This window comes from Asterias amurensis, chromosome 3 (assembly GCF_032118995.1).
Source record: "Asterias amurensis chromosome 3, ASM3211899v1".
Classification (NCBI taxonomy): domain Eukaryota; kingdom Metazoa; phylum Echinodermata; class Asteroidea; order Forcipulatida; family Asteriidae; genus Asterias; species Asterias amurensis.
In genome coordinates this window covers 9,950,334-9,978,225 of record NC_092650.1, presented here as the reverse complement: position 1 = coordinate 9,978,225, position 27,892 = coordinate 9,950,334, and the positions used below count along the sequence as shown (strand labels likewise).

At 40.7% G+C, this 27,892-nt stretch overlaps 1 protein-coding gene across 3 annotated transcripts in view; it reads right to left on the bottom strand.

Moving 5' to 3' along the window:
- Positions 1 to 27,892, bottom strand: part of LOC139934334 (chloride channel protein C-like) — a 191,558-nt gene that overhangs the window by 23,951 nt on the left and 139,715 nt on the right. For all 3 annotated transcript variants that reach the window (XM_071928511.1, XM_071928512.1, XM_071928513.1), the window contains 3 exons: positions 12,623 to 12,789; positions 7,378 to 7,557; positions 6,539 to 6,638 (listed from right to left, as the gene is read on the bottom strand). In XM_071928511.1, the coding sequence (XP_071784612.1) occupies positions 6,539 to 6,638; positions 7,378 to 7,557; positions 12,623 to 12,789 (447 nt within the window). The remainder of the gene's footprint in view (positions 1 to 6,538; positions 6,639 to 7,377; positions 7,558 to 12,622; positions 12,790 to 27,892) is intronic.

Genomic DNA, 27,892 nt, shown 5'->3' with positions numbered 1-27,892 from the left:
CTGTCAGTCATCCACGGTTTATCATTGCCATGTAAACGGACAGTCTTTCTTGGGAAAGATAGATCAATACCCTCATCGAGCACATGGTAGAAGGCATCTGCCTTAGACTGGACATCATTTGCATTGTAAACATCGGACCATGATTGGTCTTGAATCCATCTTCCGAACTGATTTACCTTTGATTCAGTAATAGGCTGAACAGATTTAGTTGTTATAATGTTAAGTGGTGTGGATTGCCTGGGCTCTAGGCTGATAACGTTGTGATCACTACACCCCATGGGGGCTTTGACAGAAGGGGTACAGTATAGATTGTGAACATTCGTGATGATCAAATCCAACACTGCATCGCCTCTTGTTGGTAGAGTGACAACTTGCTTCAATCCATTTCCCAGACAAAGTGACTTAATTTCAGTCCGGTTAAAGTCTCCCATTATCATTATACCAGCCTGAGCTTTATGAGTTCGTAGATAGTCCATGGATGATATCAGGTGGTTCATCATCAGATCTTGGTGAGGCGACTGTGGAGGAATGTACACTGCGGCAACTGCAATGTAGGGAACAGCTCTTGGTAGTTTGGGATGCGTCACCAACATCCATGTTGCTTCCAGCTCAGGGGGAACAATAATTTCTTCTATTGGTTCTGCTCTAAGGTTGTCCTTGGTGTAGATGAGAATGCCACCTCCCGGCCTATCCTGTCGGCATTTGCTGAACACGTTGAAATTGGCGATATTGTATTGGTATTGCTGTGGTAGGCTTCACCCAGGATTCTGTCACAATAGCAATATCTGAACGTGCTTGTTGCTGAGTTTCAGCCAATTCATCAATTTTGTTCAACACTGAGCATGCATTGGTTAGAAAGAGCCTTGGAAGAAACGATGGGGCTGAAGTGTTGGGAGTTACCGGTGCTTTGGGGATTGCAGATAAAACTCTTGGTCTCTCTCTCTCTCAGACTGATGTGTGTTGTACTTCAGGTTTACACGTCTTCTTGTGAGTACAGGGTGTATTTGTCTCTGTTTATGCCTGCCTGCACAGCGTCCACGGGTACTGCACCGAGCAATGCCCAATAATTTAAGATAGGCCCAGTCAGTGGCTGGCAATGGTTTAAATCTACCATTACAATTGTTACGGATGTTTATCAGTTCTTGGATGGAATACACAGGGAAACACATGGCAGCTCAAAAAGTAGTGACAAACAAGTAGCGGCAACAGCACACTCAGTCGGCTAGATGACAGTGACAAGTCAATGGTACGCCACGTATAGGTATAACACAGTGCTCCTGGGGCCTGACTGTTTACAGTACATGCTTAGTACTGACGGAGGTCTGGAAAAACTCTTCCAAAAATTGATGGCAAGAAATTGTGCACATCGATGATAGAAAACCTCTATAAAAATCACAGTGCAAGTTCAAAAAGAAGTGTTGGTGGTCAAAGGGTACTTACATGTACAGTCACAGTTATAGTCACAAATCACAAAATGGATGCAAACATCGATATCAAAAAAGGAGAAAAACAGCTAAAACTGTAAAAGTTCACTGAGCACAAAATGCCATGTTGCTGCCAAATGCCAAATGCAATTTTTAAGCAAACAAATCTCACACTAGACTAGTGTAACTTATAACTAAATCGTTCTACGTCCCAGCTACAGTACATTGATTACCGTTACTGTCATGACTGTGTGGCATGTTCAAATCAGCGCACTGAAGCGTGATCCTTTTGCAAAGGAGGAATTCGTTCAGGCCGTTCTGCTGATGAGCTGAGTGTTTTTCTACATTTTCCTAGCTTACGCTTCCTTAGTTTTATTCTAGTATTAAAGAGTTTGCATAACATCAATGTTTCATGCACCGATACTTGATGAGTATTCAAAGTTTTAAAGAAATACATGTAGAACTTAATAATTGTCAACAGCATGGCTTGTTGTGTGTGAAGTTGTGATTTATTAAAGTAATAAAGAATCAAATTGCATTGAAAAATATTAAATTATACTAGCTTCATTGAACGTGGTAGCTATACAATGCACATGCTCTTGTGAGAAACTCTAAGGGCAGTTTCGAGGAAAAAAGGAAGTCAACAAAAATATTGCTCTGTATGATTTATGACAATATTGACCCTTTCGAACCTTTCAAACACAAATGTCCGTTGAGAGGTCTGTATCTGGACTTCTGACAAGCAGTGTTCTAGCCAGAAAAAAATTTATAGGGTAGGAGCATTAAACAAATCTGAAATTGCGAGCGCAACTCCAGTACGGCATGGGGTCCGGGGCCCGCTTTAGAGCCCCGGGAAAGTTTTATGTCGTAGATGCTCTCTGGTGCAATCTAAGAAACAAGCGAGAAACGGTTCCATCTGAAGTGACGTAGTAATTTTCCACAAATTTGATTTCTCAAATTTTTCTTTCATAGTTATCTCGCAACTCCGCCAACCAATCAAGCTCAAATTTTCACAGGTTTATTTTATGCAAATGTTGAGAATACTGGTCTTTGACAATTACCAATAGTGTCCAGTGTCTTTAAAGACTAAACAAAACATAAATGAAGAGGCATTTAATAAAACAAATCGTTATTGAAGATATTAGGACTGTTTCCCATCTGTTGTCCATTTGATGTAGAATTATTTGGTCATGAAGCTGATAATTTGTTGAGGGGTGATGTACCCCCCTCTCAGATGTTGGAATTTAATGCCTATTTCAAGCTATGATGCACAATTTTTTGCTATCATGGTTATTGTATCTAAAAAACAACTAAATTATAGCTTCGTATCCATATCATTTCTGCATTATAATGCTCAGACGGCGTTTCATCCCTATCATCACCAGCATCGTCAAAGATGGAGCCTGCTATTAAGCGGAACACAAAGCCTTTTACAGCCTGGGGTCCGGGCCTGCCTAAGAGCCCGGGAAAATTTTGCATTATAGATGCTCTGTGGTGCAATCTTAGGCCAATAAGAGGCATAAAGAATACTTATCAGTTTTCCGACGTGCTTGAGCTCTGTACGTCCGTGTGTTGCATTTATATGACTGAGACAGTTTAGTCTGCGTGTAGTCTTGGTGTAAGACGTTTCTCGTTTAGCGTGGCCAACTCACCGACAGCGCCCGTGTAGTAGGGGTAGAAAATCCATTGTATATATTCAAGTTAGTTCATTCATGGTTCAAGTTATCTGCCTTTCCTGTTTTCTCTGCCTCCTTAAAGCTGTTTTATTACATGTAGGCCAAAGCGATTGCTTGCTTTGATTGGTACTTTTTTTATTGTGACTAGTAAAGTGTACTCACTTGTCAAACAACCCCTTTCACACATCCGTTCCCGAACACCTAGAGTTTGTTTCACAAACTCTAAATGTCTAGTTTCTTCTTCTTTTTCTCCATACATGTACTTCTTTTTCTTCTTCTTCTTCTTCTTCTTCTCAGCGTCCCTTGTCCGCTAACAAAAACAACTTTCCCAAACTACTATGAAGTTCTCCGCTAACAAAAACAACTTTCCCAAACTACTATGAAGTTGAAACTTCGCACATAGGTAGATATTCACTAGGAGAGGAAAAATGTATGTTACGTCATGAAGACATCATCCATTCTTGAGTTATGAAAATTAAAAGTTTATTATTTAAAAAAAAATCATAACTTGTTATTCACATGATGGTGTCTTACAATCAATACATCATCGAGAAGGTCGTTAAAAACTCAGTAAACGCCTTGCAGACATGAACCCATTTTGACCTTGTCTTTTGGTTCAAATCAGATTGTTTGTATATTTCCACCAAAAATGCACTTTTTGTTTTGACTACGACCATACTATACGTTGATTACTATGGTTCTCATCCAATCACTGAAGTTAAGCAACAACAGGCCCGGTCAGTACTTAGATGGGAGGCCAATTGGCGACCAAATTTTGTATTTATTTATTTATTTATTTTTCTATTGTTGCTATAAATAGCTTTGTTTAAAATAAATAGCCTGTTTTCAAGGTGTTTTCAACAAACATTTCCCTTCCTGTTAGTTAGTCTCTTCTCCAGTCGTCATTATTCATAAGTTCCTAAGTCCTCAACCACAAAAGCTATCTTGACAATCTATACATCAAATGAAAGAGCTTTATGTACGTAGTCTGTTTAAAAAACCCATTTCCCTTCCTGTTATTAGTCTCTTCTCCAGTCGTCATTATTCATAAGTTCCTAAGTCCTCAACCACAAAAGCTATCTTGACAATCTATACATCAAATGAAAGAGGTTTATGTACGTAGTCTGTTTAAAAAAAACATTTCCCTTCCGGTTAGTTAGTCTCTTCTCCAGTCGTCATTATTCATCAGTTCCTATTTCCTCAACCACAAAGCTATTTTGACAATCTATACATCATATGAAAGGGCTTTACGCAATGTAGGTACCTCACAAAAATGGGTATGTTGGTGACCTTCTCTTGACATGTTGACCTGTCTTAACTGGAAAGGCATGTAAAATGCTTTGAATAGGCTTAACTTCATAGATTTGTCGCTTTGTTTATTGTCCATCAGGTTGTAAGTTCAACTGAGGTGAAACTTGGTATATTGTTAGTCAATGACATTAACTTCTTGAACTCTAAATAAAATGACGTCATCATGTTGTTTTGACAATTTTTGCAATTTTGATCATTTATTACAAATCTTGAGAACAAAGCAAGGTGCAATATTTTTTTTCAATTCACATCAGGCTTTTACTCCCGGAAACCGAACACCTCGAGTTTGTTCACAAGCTCTCAATGTCTACCGTATTTTCCTGCAGATAAGACGCGTCTTATCTGACTTTTTAGACCCCAAAAACATCGATGCGTCTTATCTTTCGGTGCGCCTTGTCTGCTGACGATGATTTTTTTTGATGATCACTGCGTGAAATAAAAAATACCTTCATGTCCAAGTCAAATCAACGATCTTTGTGTGAAGAATCCTTACTAAATAATGCGGTCAAACAAAACAAGGCTATTCAGACACTGAGACCGTATTTTCGTTCCAACAATGCCGCAATCCCCCAGACGGTCCAATTATTCCAACAATGCTGCAACGTGTTTATTCCCCATGACCGTGCTTTCATTCCATTGATGCCGCAATGCGTCTAGCTTTCGGTCCAACAGACGTCGGAGGTGTACAAACAATTTTCTGTGTGGCGGGGTATTCGTTCCGAAAACGATTGAGTCATTAACTTCATACAAACGTCATTCACCCAACCGCTATTGTGTGGTAAACTTTGAGGGTTTTTATTGTAGAGAACAATGATCTCTGAAGTGTGCTTTAGACTGAACGTTTTTTAAAAGGATGGGGTAATAATTTATTTTTGTATTTGCCTCTTTTTAGACCTTTGTGATTGATTAGTGCTTTGAGAACCTAACTGTCATCTTTGGTAGGACAAGAGTTTTATATTATTGTTACAATAAACGTTCAAGTCGTATTAATATTTATTGCCTCTTTTTAGACGTTAATTGCTTTAAAAAGTATTATGGGAACGTAGCATTATGTTACTAGGATATGATTTGTATTTGTTTGTAAGGCCAAATAAAAAAATACAACACCAGCCAAAAAAATTAGGGACGAAAACACATTTGATTTTATTGAATTTTTTATTGCTTCAAAACTTCGGGTAGGAACGGTTGAGTCATGTTTGCTCTTGCACGAAACTTGCCTGTAAAATCAACGATGTCCAAGTTCAGACTCGAAAATATCTCAAAATGACACAGAAATTTAGCCCAAAAACGTAACCGTTCCGAGGTCTGTGAATTTAATCACGAAACACAAAAGCAGATATTACGCCTATAGTCGCTGTTACTGTGCGTGTGACAATAAATACAAGAAACATTGAACGCTAGAGGGCGTTTTGGAACAATGTAATAGCGTGAGGTTAAATGCCCTCTATTGGTAAAAATTACGCGAACCAGCAATAAACGCATTGTGACAAGACTTGACGTGTCTGGGCATGCTTGGGATCCGCACAGTCACGTGGGAATTTTAGCGCATTTCCAGGCAGCGCAAATGCGAGGGCGTAGCGCAACCCGTCGGCGAACATCGCTCAATACGGTGCCCACATGTCTCCAACATCTGTTGTGCAATCTCGAGATTGAGCAGCGCAATCCACAGTGTACATGTGCATATTAATGTGCATGCAGCAACATCCCGGCCGGCGGATACATTACTACACACACACGCTACGTCCGTCTCGTTGCAATGTATCTGTATCAGCAAGGATCCTCGTTGTGGGACGTCGGATGTCCAGGGAGGCATTGTTTTCATGTTGCAAATAAAATTAACTTCAGACAGTGCGTGGATCATGGTTTCTGCCCGCTGATTGGGCTGAACTTTATGTTATTTACAATATAGCGTCTTATCCGCAGGAAAATACGGTAGTTATAAATGCTTCTTTTATTATTATTTTAAACTGGAGTTACAGGTATGGTACTGAAATGAGAGTGCCCAGCTGGTTGGACGGATGCCGTTTGCAATGACAATACCTCTCTTTAGCCTATTTATTGGGCAGAGGGGTTAACAAATCTCCCTACTCCAGCTGGAATATTAACAAACGAATTACTTGAACTTACTGTTTGGTAATCAAGTGGTGAAACTTCTGGTTCATCTTCTCGCACAAAATTCACAGGCTCAAAAAGGTGATCATTTATCAGCAGTATAATAAGCTCCATCCTTCAACAAACATAAATAAAATGCAGCTTTAGTATAAATGCAGCTTTCATCCAAATTATGCAAATAATTGTTCAATTGAAAAGAGAGAAAGAGATTGCATGGTTATTGTATACTACATGTAGGTATTACATTCTAGGGCCTGGGCACTTTTTACACAATGTCCAAAGATTTACATTAAACAATGTTACAAAAATTATTTTAGTCTCAGTTTTAGCATGTAAAAACAAGTAAAACATTTTACAATATTATACCATATCTGGTTAATACGTTTTTACATGCAAAATAATTTTGTCTTGCACTAATGGTAGAAAGCTTCCCCTAAAATACAAGTAATATTTTAAGGGAAGCTTTCTACCATCATTATCTTCTAAATTATTAAGTTTAGTGTAAATCTGTGGACATTATTATGTTTTGTGTTACAAAAAGTACCCAAATCCTCTAATAATAATAATAATGGACCATGGACCTATATTGTCCCCTTTTGTTATAGGTTCCCTGTTTGAATGTGTATACATTGTACCTACTCACACACACACATTCGGAAGGACATGCCGAAACAGTTTGCCCCTTCAAAGCTACTTTATTAATTAGGAAATGTGCCAGAACAAGTGGCTCAACCTACCTCATTTTATTGCTTAATAAGTTTAACTACAAATTTAAAACAAAATGGCAGCAAACAAAACCATTGAATAAACTAGAACAGCTTTTACCTTAATTTAAATGTTTTATGAATACTCACCTTGTTACAAGTCCAAGAAACAGTTTATCATCAAAATCAGTGCCACATTTTACCACAGGAAATCCTCCATGTGCTGTGTCTAGAAGTAATTGAGCTATGGTGCTCACAGTTTCTTTACTTTTAACCACATGAACTGGGCATGTCATAGCATCACTTGTCTTGAAAAACTCCAAGTTCATACTGGAAAAGTAAACAGGACAAAATGTCATCAAAATAAAGTGCATTGCAACACATGATTGTCTGATGAGTTATCAATATTGATGGATTACGGGAACGAATGCGTGAATTGAGACATGAGGTAGCAACAGAAAGGGTCAAAGGAAAGATGGCACCACCCATGGCGTCCTGGCGGAGCAACTCATCGTTTAGTTCGCAGACAGCCTTTTACTACAGGATTTTTGTTGGGATTTTTCACCCGCCAAAGTTCTATAGATGCCTGTGACATCAGAGAAGTTTGTCATTGACGAGAGATTTGAAGCCAGGTGCTGGATCAGTTCCAATTACTGCCATGGGGCCATCCACCGGCCTAAGGCCTATGCAGAGACTAATCAGCGGGTCCCGCAGAGTGTTGTGGCGCTGCTCTTCGATGAGGCAAGTCGTAGTTAATGACGTCGCAGTTTCCCAGAGCACGAGGATGAGTTGGCGATTACGATTAATTACGTCAGCAGCAAAGGAGAACCCGAGTGCATCTTTGGGTTCGGAAGAAGACTGGAGTTGGATTGTAGATGTGTCAATAGACTTGTCTATGTCGAGAGCAAAGAAGTAGCGATGAACGATTGACTTGAGCTGGCGGCTTGATGGATGATGGAGTTGAGCGTGCTGTGCTGTGAGTAGGCCATGTAAAATCTGACGGGGCAAGACGATGCACTCGCGAGTGGCACATCGCGACGAACGACGATCAGGCTATCCTTGGCCAGGGATGTACATGTGTAACCTGAAGATAGCGCTTGACATCTGGTACCCTGAGCGAGCTTCGTGGTTCCCAGACGCGTGGACTTGTTTTGTACACAAAGCACGGATCGCATATTTTTTTTCTTTCTATGAAGAACGGACGTGTGCAGATAATGGGTTAATCACCCACATTGCACTGCACATCCTTGCACAGCAAAAAATGGCTCTAGATAGGCATGAAGAGATGGATGGTCCAGCGGAATGCTCAAAAATCATCATTTTTTTGCCAGAAAAATTTCTGTGAGTACAATTTCATGCTTGGTGTTACATCTTAAACATATGGAGAGGCCAGTTGGCAGTTTTGAAGATAATTCGTTAGGTATTTCAGTCATTTTTGGTGTGACATCCATGAAAATGTTGCCTTCAGCCTTACATGTACCTCAGACCATAATATAATTTCGCGGGGGCGCTAGTTTGACCGAGAATGTCAAAATTTCAAAAAAGGAGTACAGCGCCCCAGTTACTGGGTCTAGCTGATTACGGGGTCTTTTATATCACAACAAAAGGTAATCCTTGGCCTTCCTTGAGAAAAAAAATTATTGCTTTAAATTTCACCCTTTTGCTATTTTCTCATCATGCGTTATGTTTTTAGAACTTGCAAAATCAACATTTTTACCCTATTTTTGGACCCTTTCGATTGGGGCGATTATTAGTGTTCTCATGGAGAAACACTTGGGTTTATTGTACCTGTTGTGACACTACTTCCTCAACTTTAAAAAACAAAATAAAAAAAACATTAAGAAAAATACATTTCGAACATTTCCATTATAGTCTAGTCAATCTGTGGTTTGACCTAGACCTTTTTGCAACAGTCTTTTTGAACCCTCCAAAACAACATCAAAAAAGTAGAACAAAAGTAAGCAGGGGATATATGCATAGTTTGCATAAATTATAAATTGCAGTTTTCGCCTCTATTTTCACTCATTTTTGCATGCGTACGCCCTGATGGTAGTATATACAAAAAAATATACAATTTTCACATCAAACTTGGATGTAAAAGTCTCTTGAAACCCTCCGAAACAAAGTATCAACAAAGTAGAAAAAAGAAGTCTGGGAAATATGCATAATTTGTATAAATAAAAATTTGCAGTTTTCTATTTTCACTAGTGTATGTGTGCACACACTCTGATAGTTGTAGAATTGATATCATTGTCACATCAAATTTTCATGAAAATGTCTCTTTTAATGTTATAAATTCATTATAAAGAACAAATTCAAAATGAACAACTCAATGTGAAGAACAAATTTCAAAATGCATTTTTCCCTGTTTTGGGAAAAAAATTATATTCTTGAGGCAGTACTATTACAACATGATAGAATTGCCCAAGTTTTCTCACCAAAAATTAGAAGACCAATGTTGCCCCTAATCATAACCGAATAAAATATATTATGAGACCCCTAAAAAGATATTAATGTTGAGGACCAAAATATGGTAAAAGTGTTGATTTTGCAAGTTCTGATAGCATACTTTTTTTTAGAGATACTTTGTAGTGATAATTTTTTTTTAATGAAATACGTGTACATGTATATAGCTTTTGGTGGGGTGTAGTTATAAATATAAACTAAAAACCATTTTCCAGACCCCCAAAATCGCTGTAACCATGGCAACAGGCTATATATTGCATTGAGAATGCAATTTTGTTTACTTCACCCCATTTTTTTTTTTACTGTGAGCACATACATGTACATGTATATCAAATCTTTACCCAAACTGACTCTTAAAGTGTTACATGTACATGTATTTTGTAAATCAAGAAAAAAAGAAAAAAGAAAAAAAAAGGCGAACAAGTTTCAGACAATCCCGGCCAAAACGTTACAATAACCATTCCCTGCCCACTTCCCCCTGACAATAAATATTCTCTACCCCGTCCCCCATTCAATGTTGACTGGAATGCAGAAGACCTTACAATGCAATGAGATAGGGCCGGGATTGTAGCTGTCTGGGGGTCCCAAATGATGCTGGAGTACTCTACAATAGGGCGCACCAGGGTCTTGTAGCACAGCTCCTTTGTTTTCCTGGGGCACTGATGTATGTTGCGCTGCAGAAAACAGAAAAGCCCTTGTCATCGCGTTTACACTTGATCCTCCTTCAAGGATCCAAGGAGGATCAGATTCCGAAAGCGAGATCAAGCATTTTTGTGCTGCGTTCATACTTGAGTGTGATCTCGCATTGATCTCACATAGTAATGCCACATTATTCAGCTTCGTGCTGCCAGTTGGTTTTTTAATAAAAATGAATGAATGAAAAAAAAAATAGTAAAACGGAAGTTAAGTTCAGCTGACGGCAAAGGTTACTGTGCGAGATCATTGATTGTGCGCGCGCATGTTGTTTTGCTGCTTGCCCTTTTTTTAATGACCTGACACACCGGATGTGAGCAACTTAAATTGCAGGATCTGATCTCGATCTGCGTTACCACTTGTTTTTTGATCACCTTTGTGCGATCTGATCCCCCTTTGATCTAGCAATAAAAGGAGATCAAAAAAGAGGATCTGATCCTGATTCTGATCGCGTTCACACTAGCCGGTGATCTCCCTTTGATCGCCTTTCAAGATCAGATCCTCCTTTGATCCTCCTAGCAGGATCAAGTGTGAACGCGGTGTATGGAATTTGCTTTGTTGGTGATGTGGTTTATATTATGATTCCAGCTTAGGGTTTTGTTAACCCCTAGATATTTTGCAGAGTTGACTTCTTCCAGAGTGCTGTTGTGAATTGTGTATGTTTGCTTGATGAACTTCCTTCTATTGGTGACATGGATAATCTGCCACTTCTTTGGGTGGAACTCCATTTTCCAGTCACTCTCCCAGTGCTGAAGGTGGTCTAGGTCCTGCTGCAGTATAGATGCATCTTCCTCTGTATTGATGTTACGATACAGGATGCAGTCATCTGCAAATAATCTGGCTGTCGTGCCTTGTGAGACGCAGTCAGGAAGGTCATTTATAAACAGCAGGAACAGTAATGGTCCAAGAACACTTCCTTGCGGCACTCCAGATAGGACTGGTGCAGCGTTTGAAGTAACTCCATCATTCTGACCGTTACTCTACTCCGATATTCCTCAAAACAGCGCCCTCAAGAGTCCAGAGGTCGGTTAACCCCGTATACTAGCTTTGTTTGGGGCCCTGGAGCGAGGGAAAGCGAGCAGGGGAAGAGAACAGATTAAACCAGTATACCCAAGCTCTCTCCGCTAACTTCCTGCACCGGACCAGGAGTACTTCTCCCGGGGCAGGAGGGAGTTTGACTGGTCGCGACCAGACGAATGCTAGCAAAACGCAACTCACTGAGTCCTCAGAGTCAGCCTCCTACTACAACGGCCAAGAGTATTTCTCCCGGAGAAGGGAGCCCCACAAGTGTGGAACACTGACCCTAACTACCTACATGTACATGGACAGAGACACAACAATAAATATATACAATGTACATGTACACTTGTATTATACATGTATAGTAAGGGGATAGTACACTCAATCCCCGAAAACCACAAGTGCTACTCACAGGCCTGATACTTCACGGAGGCAACGAAGGCGATTGCCTCCGTGTCCCTTGGTCATTGCCTTGGTGCCCTTGAAATGCTCCAGTACAAATTTGCAATTTCATCATAGGGTGCCCTATACCAAGATAAAAATGCCTTGGTGCCCTTGCCCTTTCAAAAACGAAGCATACAGCCCTGTACTCACATCTCAACAGAATAAAAAAAATTATCGTAACAAAATACATCTCAAGAATTCAGAAAATTATCATAACAAAAATTGTCTAAAGCTCTTCCAAAACGTAAACAACATCACTCAAAAACGACTGAAAACTGTACGAATGAAACTGGTTGTAAATCTTAGTAAGGAAAAAGAGAAAGTACAAATTCTTGAGCTAAGCAAGAGGGTGGAAAATCTCACGTCTACCATGTACTGTCGCTAGAAAAAGGACGTCAATTGGCAGAGCTACTACGTACCATGTTGGGTGGGCAAGAGAAGGCGCCCTCTTGGTTTTCAATCTCTCTAGCGTATTAGCCTGTCGGCTGTTTGGGTAAGTGAATGAAATAGACCCGTAATTTTGTGTGTGTGAAATAATGCAGTTCCCAACATTAAGAAATTCCTGTTTTGATCGTATTCTCACAGTTGTCTGCCTTGTATACGTGTACATTCGCGTGTAAGAAGCAAGACGTAAACAAATTTTTGCCACTTCTTGATCACTGTTTCTTGACTGCACAGAGTTTACAACACAAAGCAAGATATGCCCGTCATGCGTTGGGGAATGGGTAAAACACAAATAAATAATGTATTAATTAGTAAACAATCAACTTACTTTTGTCCTTCATGCACTATTACTGGCTCAGAGTCCAAGAAAGGGATGCATTTAACCTCAAGTAAGGCATGGTAAAGAGGATGCGTTATAAAATCTCCAATCCACTTGGCAATCATTATTGCTACCATTATTGGAAGCAGAAACTGAATATCATTAGTGATCTCCATCTGAAATTTAGAAAAATAATTTTACCGGATCATTGAATTGTATTTAAGAGTAATATAGGTTTTCCCACCAATTTCAGCAAAAAAATCATTCAATTTCATTAACATGCATTCAAGTTCATGCAGTTTCCCCTAATCCTCTCAAACTAGGGTTTCTTTTTAGCTCTTAAAGCATTCAATTTCGTTTTCGTGCACACATGATTGCATTTTGATCGTTCAGATTCGCTTCAGTCATTCTGTTTCATTTATAGGTATTCAAGACATGATTTTGCTGCTTGTTTGAGTTTTCTTTTTCATTTATGTGCAACGAATTTCAACTTCTTTGCATTCAAATTAAAGATGACTTATAATGGCTTTATGACATGAGTAAATTGGAAATTAGAGCTCATTTACTAACACAGAAGTTTTCCTAGGTGTTTCCATGTACTTTACATGTACATTGTTTACATCATTTTGTTTTCTTAATTGTAATAATTGTTCCCTTTGCTTGCCTTGTTACCCTTAAAGTTAAAGCCTGTATCCGATAACATTGAAATGAAAACTTTTTTTGTTTGCTTTAGCCTTGTTGTCTTTGTTTTTGCTATGTCCAGAACTTGTCAAACAAGAAATTAACAAGTCTTTTTTTAGGGAAACACTTACACCGTAGCTTAAAATCATAAGGATTTGTTCTTAAATTCACAAATAAGTAAACTCAATGTTATCCTGGGTTTTTTTACACAGGTTTTTTCTTTGTTATACATTTGTTCTATTTGTGTTATTGTTCTGGGTTATGTTTTGTCTCCATCTTTTTTTATTTTAAACCTTCAATGATCTGACGTGCAAGTCATCTTGGCATGTACATGTAGGTCAGGCTATACCATCTGATGCATTTTTCTTGAGTTATTTGTCCAACATAGACAGCAACGAACGAGTATAAGCACATATGCCTAACGAAGAATTTTAATTTGAATGCAAACAGTTGGAAAATGTTTGCCCATTAATGAAAATGAATTAATCTAGCTGCCTGGCTTTAACGAAATCTTGCGGCCTGATGAAATTGAATGATGTACATGTAAGTTGACCAGTGAATGCTTAACTGTTGAAATTTAATAACTCCTTTTGACTCTTGAATGCTGATTCAAAGTGCATTCATTTTCAAAACGAAATTGATTGAGCCAGGAGTTAAAAATGAATGGATTTTTGCTGAAATTGGCCGGGAAAACCTATAGTATTAATAATTTAATTGATGGATCAATTGAATTTGAGGGAAAAATCTAGGGATTTCAGAGTGCTCCAACAAAACAAATACACAGGTTGCTGGTGTAAAATTTAAACCATCACCTTTTTTTAGAGGGCACCATTGTTGGCTGCACACGAAATTGGGTTCTGTCTCAAGATTTAGTTTTGACCTTAATGTGCCTTTTTTAAGGGTTTCAATCATTTGTTTATTAATTCAGTACAACAACATGCATAGAAACATGGGTAACTCCAGGTAGTGGCACTATTATGTGAAAGTAGAGAATATGTTTTGCTTTGAGTGCAAGTCTGAGGTAAAGGCAAAAAAATTTCTTACAATACTACGCATATAAAGTGGAAATAGTCTGGTGAACTGACACTGTGTTCTATGAGATAGATGCGCTGCACAACCATACATGTAGCTACTAATTGTCAGCAATTATTCATCTTGGTTTATCAGTTCGCATGAGATGATATCAGTATTTGTGCATCTAAAACTGTTGGAAGCTGCAGAGCAGGAACTCATAAAACAACAGGTGCTGACACGAAAAGCCTTCAGAAGTTGGTAGAGAGAAGAATACCTTGGACAAAATTTTGTTCAAGGTATCTATTACCAAGGGGAATGGCGCAATCATTTGCTAGCGCAGTTTTGGTACACTCCATTTTAAAAATAGATTAAAAAGAAAAAGGAAACATGAATACCACTGAAATGCTCTCTTTAACAGCACTGAAAACATAACAGTACTTATTGTAAGAGCATTTTCAATTGTTTAAAATAATTAAATATTTAAAAATACGTTTGTAAATGATTAAAATAATTTTCGTCTCATGAGACGAAAATTATTTTCATGACATCGTTTTACTCATTTCCAAAAAACTACAGCACCTCAGCTCGTAATATTTTCAGGGAAGCTTTCTACTATCATTATCTTCAAACTGTGTAAGTTTAGTGTAAATCTGTGGACATTGTGTTTTTTGTCCTACAAAAGTTACATAGACCCTTGAAACAAAATCCCTCCGTACATCCTCTCGATATTTGACATTTTTAAAGAGGTATTTTTGAGAAAATGGTTGCTGCCTATACTTGGTTTCCACGCAAACGATCGTGTATTGACGGACGGGAACATTTGCCGCAGGTATTGTTCATTCTGAGGCAAGCGCACATCTTAAACATAATATGTAAGACATGTCGTTTACGTTAAATATATGTTGCTTAATAAATTATTAAATTACTGAAGCAGTTGGCAACGCAAAAGAAATACATTTACGATGTTCCCCAGTGTAAACATTTGGTGAATTACAATATTTAGAGATAAAACACCCTCTGATTAAATGGACCCGCTCAGGCAGTCTCAACGGCCGAGCCTGCATTCAACAGGTAGAACATATTAAAATCTTTTAGTTTTATACTGTAGGGAACGTATGTGCACTACACGGCGCTCGTCGCGAGAGTAGAATGAGATTATTTTAAACGCAGGTGGCCGGTTGGTGGTGGTACCCCCCCCTGGTGCCATCCATAGTTTTAACAGCAGTTCCATTAAGTAATTTTTTAGACACATTGACTCATCTTGTTTTGTATTTTGTATTGTTTTGTGTTGTAACCACGATGACATAATTTATGTCAAGATCATTATGGCTAAAACAAAGGGATATTGTTTGAGCAATAAATAAATACTTTATTTACTTGCAATTTAATTGCATTTACTTTATCTGAGAGTATCTTCCTAAGTCTTAACACTAAAGATGAATTGTAAATATTTTTCTTAACATTGCAAACTTTATAATTTAATAAAAACACCACATATTTAACCCAAAGGACATGTTTACATATCTGCTTAAGATGTAAATGTTGCAAAAATAAGTATGTCGTTGGCCCTACGAAGGGTCGAGTCAGCTATTGATGTCAGAAGGGTGTTGGTACATGTAAATGGGGCATTTGCAAAGGCTGCATCTGTCTAATGGATGTCAGTCGACCGCAAACAGTCAGGAACATTGGTACGTTGTCCCGTCGTCTATAGGACTAAGACGCCGACCTTTTCTTGCCAACGTCCTTCCCAAAAAAATCTGAATTTAACCAATGAATCCACAAACAATAATCCTACGTTGGCAGGATGTCAGAAAAACGTTGGGCTAATGTGTTATTAATACTGCTAACATTATTTAGTAAGAAATTTAGTTTGAAATGTTTGAAGACTTCCCCCTCCTCTATCGAAATTGGTGTGTCGTCCATTTGACGTTAATCATAATAATATAAATAACTAGAAATTTAGAGTTTGTTTTAAACAAACTCTAGATGTTCGGTTTCCGGGAGTAAAAACCTGGTGTAAAAAAGTATTCCACCTTGCTTTGTTCTAAAGATTTGTACTCAAGTTTCACCTCAGTCGAACATTGGTTTGGCATACACACAGCTTTGAAAAATGCACCTTTAAAGCAATACCACCTGACACATGATGACCTCATCAAGCTAAGACTGCACGGATACGTTGCTATTATGAAGGAGATTATGTATACCAATTTTGAAACAATTGTCATAAACTCTGACACAAACATCTAGTAAAGGTGTATTTTTAGATGTTTATAATCTGCCGCTAGAGGGTGCACTTATTTTGGTGACGTCATCAGTAGTGTTTTTTTAAACCAGACCTTTGCCAGACTTGTATGCTGTGATGGTAAAGCAACAAAGGATGTATATTTCAACCTAAAAGCCCGTAAATAACGCCCTTTCAAGTCATTTTTACAGTCAATTCCAGTTTGAAAAGGTCAAGAGGTCAAGAAAAATTCACCAACATGTCCATTTTTGTTAAGTACGTAAAGCCCTTTCATATGATGTATAGATTGTCAAAATGGCTGATGTGGTTGAGGAAATATGAACTAACGAAAAATTTACGACTGTAGAATAGACTAACTAACCGAAAGGCAAATGTACCTGACATTATGTTGAAAACGCCTCGAACGCAGATTAAAACGATCAACACGTGGCGCAGAGCGTGACTATGCTCCTCAATGCACCGCATACTTACACGTGGTGACCGCAATGCACTGCATACTTACACGTGGTGACAAGGTATATGTACATGTAATTGTAAAATCTTTACGCGCGCAATCAATGGGGGAATTTTGTAGTTCTTTATACATGAATTCGCAATCAATGGGGGAATTTTGTAGTTCTTTATACATGAATTTTTGAATTTTCAACCTCGATTTTGAACCGGAAGACAAGATCAAAATGGGGTCATGTCTGCGAGGCGTTTACGGAGTTTTTAACAACCTTTCCGATGATGTATCGATTGTAAGAATCCATCATGTAGATCAAAAGTTATGATTTTTTGAAATAATAAACTTTGAATTTTCATAACTCAAGAATAGATGACGTCATCATGACATAACTACACATTTTTCTTCTCCTAATAAATATCTAACTATGTGAGAAGTTTCAAGTGTATACGAGTTTGGAAAAGTTGTTTCTGTTAGCGGACAAGGAACTTTCAGAAAGATAGGTTATTGCAGTGATGAATTCTGAGACCCAATTATTTAGCACCTTATAAGGGTTTACAAGGTGCTACGGCGCATTAAGCAGCCACAACCAGGAACACCGGGGCGAACCCCTTCTCTTTTCGATAAGTGCACTGGGTTCTTTTACATGCGTTACACAACACATGGGACCAACTGCTTTACGTCCCATCCGAAGGACGAAGCAATGGTTAAGTGTCTTGCTCAAGGACACAGTGTCACGGCTGGGGATTCGAACCCACACTCTGCTGATCAGAAACACCAGAGTTTGAATTCGGTGCTCTTAACCGCTGGTCACGACACTTCCACAGATCAAGTGTAGTCGACATGTCAATATTGTCAAATCTGGAATAGAACTTGTTTAAGTCGTCAGCTTTCTGTTTTGAATCATCAATGTTTTGATACACCTTATTCTTTGGCGTTTTATAGTTATAGTCTGACACATTACTGAATGGTTCCTTTAGTCTGTGCCAGTCTTGCGAGTTAGGTCAAAGAATTAGGGTTGACCGGGATTGTGGGAAGTACTGAGCCACTTCCCACCCATGATATGTCCCATATGGTCTGCGTCTGAAACAGCCTCTCCTAGTCAAACTCCTACTGCCCGGCTTCACGTTCTGATCCCTGTTGCGAACTGTGGGCAGAGGTGTGCAGGCGGGTTTCTGGCGTCTTAAAACCAAATTGCTCCGGGTAGGTGGGGTTCGTCAGCCATGGGAGGCAATCCACCTAGGAGAAGGTACAGCCGATTCCAAACCCGGGCAGGTGAGGCTCGTTAGCCAAGGGAGGCGATTCACGTTGGAGATGGTAATCTGATTCCAAACCCGGGCAGGAGGGGCTCGTTAGCCATGGGAGGCAGTTCACCTATAGGAGAGGGCACTCTGATTCCAAACCCGGGCAGTAGGGGCTCGTTAACCTGGGAAGCAGCCCTCCTAGGAGATAGAAAACTCTGATTTCAAACCAATGCTCGCTGGCAGCAGGGCGATGCAGGTGGAAGATTTATTTCCCGGTCTCTCCACCACTGATGTCTGGCGAATGATTCCACTCACCCCAGTTAGCCGGGCACTGCGGGGCTATCAACATGGTGTCCAGTCGTCAGGCTTCTGCTCTCAACTGGGTAGCGTCATGCTGATCCAGAGGGTACTGGCCGAGGGAGGCGCGTCTCTGCTGGTACCTTAAACACTCTGCGCAGGCATGTTTTGCCAAACTACACGATATGATGCACAACAATTTGAACTCGTTATCACCAACCTCAGTTGTTTCCTCTGGGGCTGCAGTTGGTGTACATGTAACTACTACCAGAAAGGGGAACACAGCACCTGTTCTTGGTGCCGATAATGACGGGCCAGCCCCAAACCCTCGCGGGAGGACTGCTCCTGAGAACGTTACCACATGAAAGGCCGCAGTGTGCCCTAGCACTAAATAACATCAGTGCAGAAAAACACTAGCAAAGCTGTGTGTAGCATCGTGGAACGTGAGAACACTGCTTGATACAGATCATTGGGCCCGCAGACGGACAGCCCTAGTTGAACGATATGGCATCGACCTGGCAGCCTTGTCAGAAACACGCTTTGAAGTAGCCGGTGAGATGACTGAGAGCACACATACTAGCCTTGATCAAGGCTGTTGACGTACTGTTCCCCGGCCCGGTTCGCGGCACACGCATGCAGTACATTCACAAATGTACATTACCATACATTGTACAGCGAGAACAGTATAGCGTAGTCGTGAGAACGGTCGTGTCTTTGTATTTTCAACCTCATACACGTGGCTCAAACAACAGCCTTGATGGGTTTGTAAAGCTTTATCGGAATTCCGATAAACGGGTATTCATGATGTGGGCGTGTCATTCTAAACATTGGCCAATCACAGGCGCGATTGAGAATGACGTATTACTGCTAGCAATCATGCCACATCCATGTGTGTGTACGCTGAACGCTAGCTGTATATGTACATGTACTGTACTACGTGCTTTTTATAGCAGTGTCGGGAGCGTGGTGTATATATAGCTATGATTGTAAGGGGTCTGAATGCACTGCTGGACGGGTGAGCCGGACATGACTCGCCCGGTCGGTAATGGTGTGGAACAACTTCGAACAACTTCCGTTGTCTTGCGTTTCATTATAACACGAGGACTATAATTACAACGTAGATGGTAGATTTGTCCCTGAATTGGAAGCTGCTGTACTATATAAGTGTAACGTTGTAGTGTAGTACTAGTAGTATGGCAAGAGTTAGTTTATGAAATTGAACTTTATTTAATTGTTGTTCAGCCACACGCCATCTTCTACCGTCTGTCGACAACACATATTTTCGATCCCCAACTTTGATTTACCGCGAGAAACGTAATGAATAATATATTTCTACCTTAAGACAAAATAAACAGCTGGGTTTCTTATCTCATCTGGTCTGTGTTTATGCTTCAAGGGGATGGGGTGTGTTGTACTGTCATATGCCCAACACCTAAGAATTCTTACCAAGTAGGCATCTTGCCGGAAACCCATGACACCTGGATACTTTTTTAACCTTTCTCAAACACATTTCACATGGTCTAATTTCCTTCCTTCTATTTCTAAACCCATGATTGATGCATTAAACGCGGCTGTTATATTTTGTTGAAAGTTTCTGTAGTTGTGTTGCAAATTATACACCATTGATTTCCAGCGACTTACAGTTTTGTTTTACTAGTAGGGATTTCTCCCTCGCCCGCCGCCATTATTGCAACTATACTACAGCCACTGCTTGTTTACAATACGTCGACGAGCACATGTGTGCGAGTGCTTGCAGAACAACGTTGTGATTGACAGCGAGAGTTTATAGGTCAACCAACAACCAATGAGAACGGGTTGTTAGTAAACATTAGCATAATGAGCTCCGCCCTAAATTTTGGCAGATACAAAACCATCAAGGCGCTACTTGGGAAGACCCATGTACCGTAAGTGTACCGTATACTGATGGTACATGTACATAGTACGTATGTGTACATACGCTGTACACGTATATGCACTGGGTTATGTATGGGGGTGCGCTGGCGGAATTCAGTGATGGGGACTGGGATTTTGCAGATCGCGGCTGGCTGTAGCGCCTTGATCAAGGCTACACACATACATGTATTATGGACAACTTGCTCTGCCACCCACAAAGGAACGTCCGGTGTTGGATGCGCAATATCAAACCGGATTGTCAACAACTTACCGAATATGCCAAATACAGTTTCAGATTGGATCATGACTCTCAACTTCCCTGTCAGGAAATCAGTGAATATGATGATCAAAGTGGCTACGCACCAACATTACAAGCATCTGATGAAGTGAAGGACACCTTTTACGAACAACTGTCTTGAGTTCTGAAATCAGTCCCCAGCAATAACGAAATCCTTATGCTTGGCGATTTTAATGCACGTGTTGGAAAGGATCATCAACCTGGTCTTTTGCTCTAGGAAATTCGGCTGGGGTAAAGTGAATGACAACGGAAATCTATAACTCTCCATGTGCACTGAGTTTGACCTTCAAACGTTCCCAAAAAATGGTATCACTCATGGACACACCTCCGATGGAGTGCTTGGCTATGTCCTCGTTAGACGTAAAGATCTGCAAGATGTGTGTATCACTCGTGCAATGAGAGGCGCTGACAGCTCAACCGACCATCAAATGATCCGCTCCAAACTTGCCATACAACTGCATGTCTCCAGACATCAAACTGCCTGAAAACCTAATAGAAGGCTCAATGTTTCTGGTCTAAGCACCCACACAGGGAAAGAGCAGCTGCAATCAGCCATTGATAATGCCCTGTGCTTAATAAGTGAAGAGTGGCCAAAGCACACGGCCAACAGTGATCAAATCTGATCATCTTTCAGCTCTGCAGTCTATGGCGCTGCACAGAAGTCTCTCGGGAAAGCAAGCTGCAAAAATGCTGACTGGTTCAACTATAACGTCACAGAAATCAATTGACTGTTGTCAGATCGACGCCAATCACACGCTGCTTACCTCAGCAACCCTACTACTGCATCAAAGGAGCGATACGCCACTGCTAAAGCAACCGTCCAAAGCAGACTCAGGCATATGGAAGACACCTGGTGGGACAATAAAACCACTGAAATCCAGACCCTTAATGACGACGACAACTCACGGGCCTGTTCCAAGCCCTGAAGATGGTGTACAGTCCGCAACGATCTTCGGTTAGCCCTGTCCTTGCAACAGATGGGAACACTCTACTTACATCCAAACCAGAAATTGTGGGCCGCTGGAAGGAACAATTTTCGAAGCTGCTAAACCAAACAACAACACAAGATCATTCTATTCTGGATCTCATACCCCAGCACACCATCCGACATGAGCTTGCCGATCTACCATTGCTCAGCGAAGTTGTAAAAGCCATCAATGACTTGCCTAACAACAAAGCTGCAGGATTGGATGGCAAACATGGAGGCGAGTCTCTTCACTTCGCCGTATGGGCGATGTTGAAAGAATTCTGGGAACTAGGTTAGCTGCCTCAAGCCTTCAAGGATGCACTGATTGTCACCATCTTCAAACGCAAAGGTAGTAGGCAAGAGTGCGGGAACTATCGTGAACTATCTTGCTTCTGTCGATTGCTGGGAAAATCCTTGGAAAAATTCTCCTAAAACGGCTATCAGTCAATTGCTGAGGAGATCCTACCAGAGTCGCAGTGCCGCTTTAGAGCTACCCGAGGTACCACTGACATGATATTCACCTTGCGATAGCTACAGGAGAAATGTGCAGAACAAAACGAGCCCCTATACATCGCATTTGTAGACTCCTCCAAGGCATTTGACACTGTAAGTCGTCCGCTTCTGGTTGTCCGGACAAAAGCATCAGTCTCTTGCAGAGCTTTCATGATGGCATGATGGCCAATGTCTCAGTCTGCGGAATAACTAGTGAAGAGTTCAATTTGATGCATGGGGTGAGGCAGGGTTGCGTTCTTGCTCCAACCCTGTTCACGCTATTTCTATCTGCTGTAATGTTCATTGCCAACCGGGAGACTGAAAACTGCATTATGGTAACATCTCGGACTGACGGCAAGCTCTTCAATGTTGGGAGACTGAAGGCGAAGACGAAAGTTCACACGATTCGGGTGAGTGACTTGATGTACGCAGATGACACAGGATTAGTGGCACACTCGGAAACAGAACTGCAGCTGATGTTAGACTGATTTGTAGCTGCTTCCACTGCCTTTGGTCTTTGGGTAAAAACCAGAAAACCGAGGTCATGCACCAGCCAGCACCCGATGTCGCCTATTCTCCGCCCACCATCAAGATTAATGGAAATCCTCTCCATTCAGTGGACCTTGGATCCACCATTTCTCGTGACCTCACCCTGGATGCCGAGCTTGCTGCTCATACTCAATGCCTTCGGTCATCTGTGACAAGACTCTGGAATAGACATGGTGTCAGGCTCTCAACAAAACTCAGGGTCTACCAAGCTATCATTCTACCTTGCCTACTCTATTCAGCCGAAGCCTATACCCTTTACAGGCGTCACATCAAATGACTCTCCCGCATCCACAGAAGACAGCTACGGTCTCTCCTTGGCATCAAATATTCGGACCACATAACCAACAATGAAGTGCTGACACGAGCCAACAACAGCCTCAGCATTGAGAGCATCCAGCTGAACAAACAGCTGAAGTGGACTGGTCATGTGGCACGAATGGGGTTGATCGACTACCTAAGTCCCTACAATATGGCCAGATAGCCTGTGGACACAGAAATGTCCGGTGACCTAAGCTACGCTATTTCAACTGTACGAAAAGGCACCTGAAAGCTGCAAACATCAACACTGACAACTGGGAAATCCTCGCAAGAGATCGCACCAAATGGCGGCACGCAGTGACCAAGGGCACAAAGACAGCAGAGAAGACGCGCCGTAATGTTGCAGATGCTGCTCGGGAACGCCGTCATGGACGACGTGCCGTCGCTAACACCACGACAGGGCCACATACACTATCATGTAATTTCTGTGGACGACTAGTCACTGCCAGAATTGGTTTATCTCCCATGAGCGAGCCTGTGTGCCAGAACTCACTCTGTTTGAGGAGCTATCTACCCCTTGACCCATCAAGTTGTGCCTGCATCAGTTTTATCTTGTTTGCTCTACATAGTCGTTATCACTTAACGATAGACAGCCTATATATATATATAGTCTGTTATCATTTCCAAGCACCTCCATGCTCCTTTGGGGTTATTGCTTTGGAAGCAGTGTTCAAGTTTTTGATGATATTTTACTTTGGCAATAATTATTATTGAATATTATTATTATTGTTGTTATAATTATTAACCTCTCGTCTAAAGAGCCGATTGAGATCCTTAACCTTTACATGATCCCCAGATCTGTGTGCTTGTTTTCTTTCTCGCAGGATAAGTTTGACTTCCTTAATCAGCCAAGCCTTATTGTTGGGGTATTCTGTAATAGTCTTCATTGCAATGTGTGGACTTTCGCAAAAACGGACTTGGCAATTTACCACACCAGTCTGTTCGTTGATATCTCCACATGAACTCAAAAGTGCATCCCAGTCAGTGATTTTAAAGGCCGTTTGGAGTCTGTCCACAGATTCGGTATTCCACAGTTGAGCTGTTAATCTCTCTTAATCTGCTCTTCCCTTTACAGTTACTGCTTGTAGTTTGGCAGTAGATGAATAACCTGGTGATCCACTTACCAAGACTTGGTCGTATAATTGCTTTACAGCACCAGCCGCAAGTAATTCCAAGCCCCCGAGGGTAACCCGCAAGGGGCAACGAGTACGTGGCGGGGACCCCCGCAAAATACCCGCGGGGGTGAGGGGGCCCACGAGAAAATTAACGTGGACCACGCAAGAGATTTGCGGGGCCTCGCAACCCGCAAACGGCTTCGTGGGCTCCACGGGGGCCTTTGTTTGGCAATCACTGATGCATAAAGCTGTTGTGTTGAATACAACAGCGAGTGCTGTATACCCATGAAACATAATGCTGCCGTTCGTTTGGAGGTTTATTCCATGGAGTACACACCTCACTAAAATAATTCAATGGTATATTTCACTATTAAGAGTAAATAAAATACCACACCTGTGTCTTGTGTCTTTATTTCCACTCTTACAAATTCCCAAATTCATATTTTCTTTACAAAAATGACGTTTGGCAAGGCACAGCACATGTTGAGACGATTTTCTCAGCACCTTCCCAGCTTTTCTTATTCTGGAGATTTACAGTTAATGTTGTCCTTGCAATTGTATCCACCAGGTGCCCACACAATATTTATTAGGCCAACCAGTCAAATGATTCAACGACTTGATCCCTTCCACGTCATTCATGAAAAGTGGCAACCGAAAGTGTTGTCCAATGAGGGTCCGTGACATCGTGCACATGTTTCTCCAAATATTGCTCAGTCTGGGATTTCCCCTTATTCCTCACACTCGTTGCCAGCGTTTACATAAAACATGACTGAGTGTGGATTCCTGACCCGTGGGAACGAGCTTGGCATGATTGTATTGCAATCATTCCTCCATTCTCTAATATAACTTCCATCTTTTTAATAACTTGTGGTTGTGGGACATTTGTATATTACTTACAAAACAATTAGTTGGTAAGAAAAGAATGTCCATAGGCCTACTCGTCTTTTTAATTTATGCCATTTCGAAACTTTCCAGCATTGTATACTTTTTTTTACGCAACCATTTGGTTTCGACACTGAAATTTTAAAATATTGCCGTCCAGTTTTCTTTGAAGGTAGAATGTCCGTATTCCATCTTTTAAAATTGCTGGCATTCCAGTTGGGGAACATTATTTTACACGTTAAGAATGTCGGACCTCCCCTCGTTGTTATATTTTTGCCGTTGTGGGGAAATGCATTTAAACATTTTTCTTTTATGTCCGTATTCCGTCTTTTAATACTGCCGGAATTCGAGTCGGGGAACATTTGTTTACAAGTTCAAAATGTCGCACCTCCCCTCGTTGTTATATTTTTACCGTTGAGGGAAAATGCATTTAAACATTTTTTTTTAAGGTAGAATGTCCATACTTCGTCTTTTAATGTTGCTGATGATAAGCTTAAGGAGTCCCAGTTTTTGTACAAAGCAAAAATGTTTAAGTATTGTTATACTTAGTATCAATTTACAACACAGTGTAACAATTTTGTATAACTTTTTATGATTGCGGCACATCTAAGGGAATGTTGTCGCTGGCTGTGTGAGGCCTGGAGTGCTAGTGGCTGTTTTTTTTTTTTTTTTTTTTTTTGGGGGGGGGGGGGGGGCGGGGGGCATTCTGGTTTTTCTTTTAGTAGATGGTCTCGTTTATTTCTACCTCCATGGGTGGAGCAAGGTTTTGAGCGCACCCAGAATAAACATCTTTATAATGTCTGAACTGATGTTTCCATCCAAACGCAAAAGTTGAGTAACCTTTACATGTATAGTTGGTGCTCATTTTCTTCTACGTAATAGAACAACCCCCCCCCCCCACCCCAACAACAAAAACGTCTTCACAATAAAGCTGCGTTCGCACCTCCGTTGCGGATTAGCTGACTCTTCTACATGTACCTCCATGGCTGACTCGTCATGTTAGGTGTAAACATTTTCAACATTGCCAAACAATGGCCGACCAACACCTCACTAAACAGCTCCTGGTGTGCATTGTCTGCGATGCACTTGCTGCGTCTGGCCATGGTCTGGCGTTGTAAAAGGAAGACACAATATAAAGGTTTTATGGGACACTTCCTGCTACTGGTTGCAAGCATTCACCAGCAACATCATGCTTGTTGTCATGCCTCACTGTTTTCAATGAGACATAAAAAAGCAACCCATATTATTTACAGAGAAAGGGCAGAGAAAAGGAAGCATTCGATACAACATAGCAGAACTGCTAACCCTCCATGATTCTGTAGAGAAAATTCACTGAAAATATACAAATCTGTCAATGTTCTGATGTTCAAATTTAACAAACGTCCCAAATCCTGGAAACATCTTTATCTGTCATACAACGGCAAAAATACAACAAAGAGGGGATGTCCGACATTCTTAACTTGTAAAAAAAAATGTTCCCCAATACTGGAATGCGGGCAATATTAAAAGTCGGAAGACGGACATTCTTCCATTTAAAAGAAAAATATTAAATGCATTTTCCCACAACGGCAAAAATATAACAACGAGGGTATAGGTCCGACATTATTGGCTTGATAAAAAATGTTCCCCAACTCGAATGCCGGCGATATTTAAAGACGGGATACGGACATTCTACCTTTAAAGGAAAAATATTAAATGCATTTTCCCACAACGGCAAAAATACAACAACGAGGGTAGGTCCGACATTATTAGCTTGTAAAAAACATGTTCCCCAACTCAAATGCCGGCAATGTTAAAAGTCGGAAGACGGACATTCTATCATTCAAAAGAAAAATATTAAATGCATTTTCCCACAACGGCAAAAATATAACAACGACGGGAGGTCCGACATTCTGAACGTGTAGAAAAATGTTCCCCAACTTGAATGCTGGCAATATTAAAAGTCTGAATACGGACATTCTAGCTTTTAAAAGAAAAACATTAAATGCATTTTCCCACAACGACAAAAATATACTAACGAGGGTAGGTCCGACCTTATTAGCTTGTAAACAAATGTTCCCCAACTCGAATGCCGGCAATATTAAAAGACAGAATACGGACATTCTACCATTTAAAAGAAAAATATTAAATGCATTTTCCCACAACGGCAAAAATAAAAACAACGAGGGGAGGTCCGACATTCTTAACTTTTAAAAAAATGTTCCCCAACTCGAATGCCGGCAATATTATCAGTCGGAATACAGCGGCTTGTTCATTGTCCCAGGACAGCAAAAATATAACAAGGAGGGGAGGTCGGACATTCTTAACTTGTAAATAAATGTACCCCAACTCGAATGCCGGCATTATTAAAAGACGGAACACATTCTTCAAAGTCTCAAGCAGCATTAAAGAATTCTTTTGTGTACAATTATTCAGGCCGCCTTCCCTATTATCATTGAGGGTATTCATGCTAACCCATGCGTGAAGTTATTACTAGACTTGTTGCGGGGACCTTGTTTGGCCCCGCAAAACTTGCCACTCGCAAGTACCACCGCTCCCGTGGACCCCGTTCCGTCCCCGCAAAATACCCGCGGGGGTGCGGGGGTCCCCGTACCCGCCACGCAGTTTACTCGTGGGTACCCGTTCTGAACTCATGGGGGTTTGGAATTACTTGCGGCTGGTACTGTATATGCTTCCTGGATTGTACAATGGCACCGATCAAATATATTGAATACTGTAAGTACTTTCCTATTCGTTCTGTCACTCTTCATAACAGTGATAAGCCGTGGATGACTCCTGAGATTAAAACTCTGACTGTGAAACGACAAAGGGCTTTTAACTTTGGTAAATTAAATCTACCGAA